The following is a 2,781-nucleotide window of genomic DNA, read 5'->3' on the forward strand; positions in this document are numbered from 1 at the left end:
ACTACTCATCACTCAAGTACCACTGTAAAACTGTAAACTACCAACAAGAATATGAGCATGCTATAAAGAAAGCTGTACCATTTTGTCATGGATTCCCTCCAATCTTCAATGGCTTTGATCATTATAACACATGTTGTATCAAGATATTTGCATATCCACCATCATTATATTCATTTATCCTTTTCATAAGATTATTATTAGTATATATGCTGATAAAAAAAGCCTATGACAAAAGTATCTAATGATAACTCCTTCAGCATTTATATATTGTTATTATATTATGTCACAGATTTGATTCATAAAATTAAAGCCCACCTGATTAGCAAATACTTGTAACCTGAGTTATTAGGGTAGCATCATGAATTTATGGTTGATGGGCCCTAATAATCATATGATATCATATAGGGGTTGTATTCAGTGGAAGCTCTGCAATCCTAGTCAGAAAAAAATGAGTGGTGATGAAGGCCTTAAAACCATCTGATATGACAGATAATAAGATTTCACAAAAGTTTTCATTTTATGCAAAGGAACTCTCTATGCTACTCCACAATCACATATACCTGTTTTTGACATTCTAAGAAAACTTGAAAACATGAAAACAGAATCACATATTTTAAAGTGATCATGATTAATTACCTTAATCCTATCAGAAAGATCTTTATCATTCTTTATGTAATTATATAGTAGATTCAACCTCTCTGATAGCAGTATATGTATATTACTTTAACCATGCACATGGCTTGGCACATGCTACCCCAACTAAAATATAAGCTCATGGTCACGTGAGTGAATCACGTGAGCTTGCTTATGTGTCATGAGGATGCTGCTGAATGCTTAATGGAATGTGTGACGTGGCATCCACACCTAATGAGTGATATGATTTCTTATTTTCTTATATGGTGCCATCTATTATTTTTCTCTTATTTAACTCCACTCTTACTCAATATCTTCCTTGCTCTTCTTGGTTCCTTAGCTTGGTTTCCACTCCAACCAGAACTCTCAAATGGAAGCAGCTAAGCCACCATCTGAAGAAAAAACTCATCATCCTGCAGCTGGAGAAATTCTCAAGTACCAGGTATATACACTATATATATATATATATCTCAAGTTCATGTTCACGTTTTCAATTTGCATGTGTAATACATGCAGTAATATTCAATCATTTTGGCTCTATTTGTTCAGAGATGGGTTCTGAGAGTCTTCATCCACTGTGATGGCTGCAAAAAGAAGGTTAAGAAAGTTCTCCAGGGAATTGATGGTATCCATTATTTTTTATTCTCTTTGTTCATGCAAGTCTTGGTTGATGATGATATTCATTATAATAACAACAACAACAACAACAACAACTAACTATTCATATATATTATTAATTAGGAGTTTATACAACTGAGGTTGATTCTAGGGAGCACAAGGTTATAGTAACCGGTAACGTGGAGGCTGATACTCTGATCAAGAGGCTTCTAAAAACAGGTAAATATGCAGAACTTTTGCCAGAAAAACAGCCACCACCTGCTGAGAAGAACCATAACAAAAAGAAGTCTGGGAAAACCAAGGGGGGTGGTGGTGGTGGTGAAGGCGATGATGTTAACAATGATGAGAAGAAGAATAATGAACCGGCTGGCGGGGATGTTGGTTCCAAAGAGGGTAGTGCTGATGGTGATGAAGGTTCAGACAAAGATGATGAATGTGATGAGGAAGAGGGTGCTACAGCTACTGCTGGTGGTGAAGGTGGTAATAAAAAGAAGAAAAAGAAAAAGAAGAAGAAGAGCAACACCAATAATGGTGATGGTTCTGCTGCTCCTCCCGGAGGAGAAGCAAATAGTAAAGTTGATGATGGTGGTGATGCAAAATCACCAGCAGCAGCAGAAGTTGTTTCTGCAAAATCAGTTGCATCTTCTTTGCCTCATCAACAACCAGTAATTCAAAATGCATATCCATATCCATATCCTCCACCACCACAAATGTACTATTCACCACCTTCTCTACCACCAACACCAGCATATGGATTAAGCTATAACACAGCTTATCCTCTATCAAGTGCTTCATACTATGTTGGGTCTCCTATCATGCCCATGCATCATGCATATGCTACTACATACCCTCACCTCCCACCACCACCACCCTCTCATCCTATCAGCCACTATGTTGATGATGATCATCAGGATCAATATCAAGGTGGATGCTCCATCATGTGACAAGATATATTACTTAATTAGTGGGGGATGGATCTGAATATGTTGTTCTAGTTACTAGTTAGTGTAATAATTTTTATTTTTAGTGCTGAATACCCTGAGGAATGGAAGAAGTTGGGGGGTTAAATTTTGTAATATTCTCTACCAGAGTAGAAATTAACTAGATGGGTAAAAACAAAGTTTTCTAGTTATTGAGTCGACACCATTACATGACATGAAAAACTGTAAGTCGACTTAATGTACAACATAAAATTGAGTATAAATGAATATAAATAACACTTTGTCAAAATAAGAGGAGGCTTTGACAAAATCAAATTGTTGTTTTGTTCAACTTAGTAGCTAATTTTACGGCTTGAAACTGTGACTTTGAGGTCTAAAAGAAGAGGAAAGTCATGCTAAAAGCATAGCTTTTGGGTTTGATGAAGGGAAGGCCAATGCAATAGCTTTAATTTGCCATTCTATTATGTAGGACATGAAATCTTCCTTTCCCTTCTCTATCTTATGTGTAAAGTATTTTTTTTTTTTTTTTTGTGTACTAACTTGTCTTTTTCTTTTCCTCTCTTCCCATCTTGATTGCTAGTTAGTAGTT

At 36.0% G+C, this 2,781-nt stretch overlaps 1 protein-coding gene across 1 annotated transcript; it reads left to right on the top strand.

The window, feature by feature from the left end:
• Window positions 1–546: 546 nt before the first annotated feature.
• On the top strand, window positions 547–2,502 carry LOC107645616 (uncharacterized). The gene is made up of 3 exons (XM_016349689.3): window positions 547–1,075; window positions 1,183–1,258; window positions 1,375–2,502. The coding sequence occupies exons 1-3, from the start codon at window positions 1,004–1,006 to the stop codon at window positions 2,193–2,195; spliced, it is 969 nt and encodes a 322-aa protein (XP_016205175.1). The 5' UTR covers window positions 547–1,003; the 3' UTR covers window positions 2,196–2,502.
• The last annotated feature ends 279 nt before the right edge of the window (window positions 2,503–2,781 follow it).

Source organism: Arachis ipaensis, chromosome B6, assembly GCF_059453495.1.
Source record: "Arachis ipaensis isolate K30076 ecotype BB chromosome B6, ASM5945349v1, whole genome shotgun sequence".
Taxonomy (NCBI): domain Eukaryota; kingdom Viridiplantae; phylum Streptophyta; class Magnoliopsida; order Fabales; family Fabaceae; genus Arachis; species Arachis ipaensis.

Bases quoted from the DNA above. Each gene is read 5' to 3' on its own strand.
- LOC107645616 (XM_016349689.3), top strand. From the start codon at position 1,004: ATGGAAGCAGCTAAGCCACCATCTGAAGAAAAAACTCATCATCCTGCA. The intron at 1,076-1,182 runs GTATATACACTA...CTATTTGTTCAG, and splicing joins GAGAAATTCTCAAGTACCAG to AGATGGGTTCTGAGAGTCTT. The intron at 1,259-1,374 runs GTATCCATTATT...ATTATTAATTAG, and splicing joins AGTTCTCCAGGGAATTGATG to GAGTTTATACAACTGAGGTT.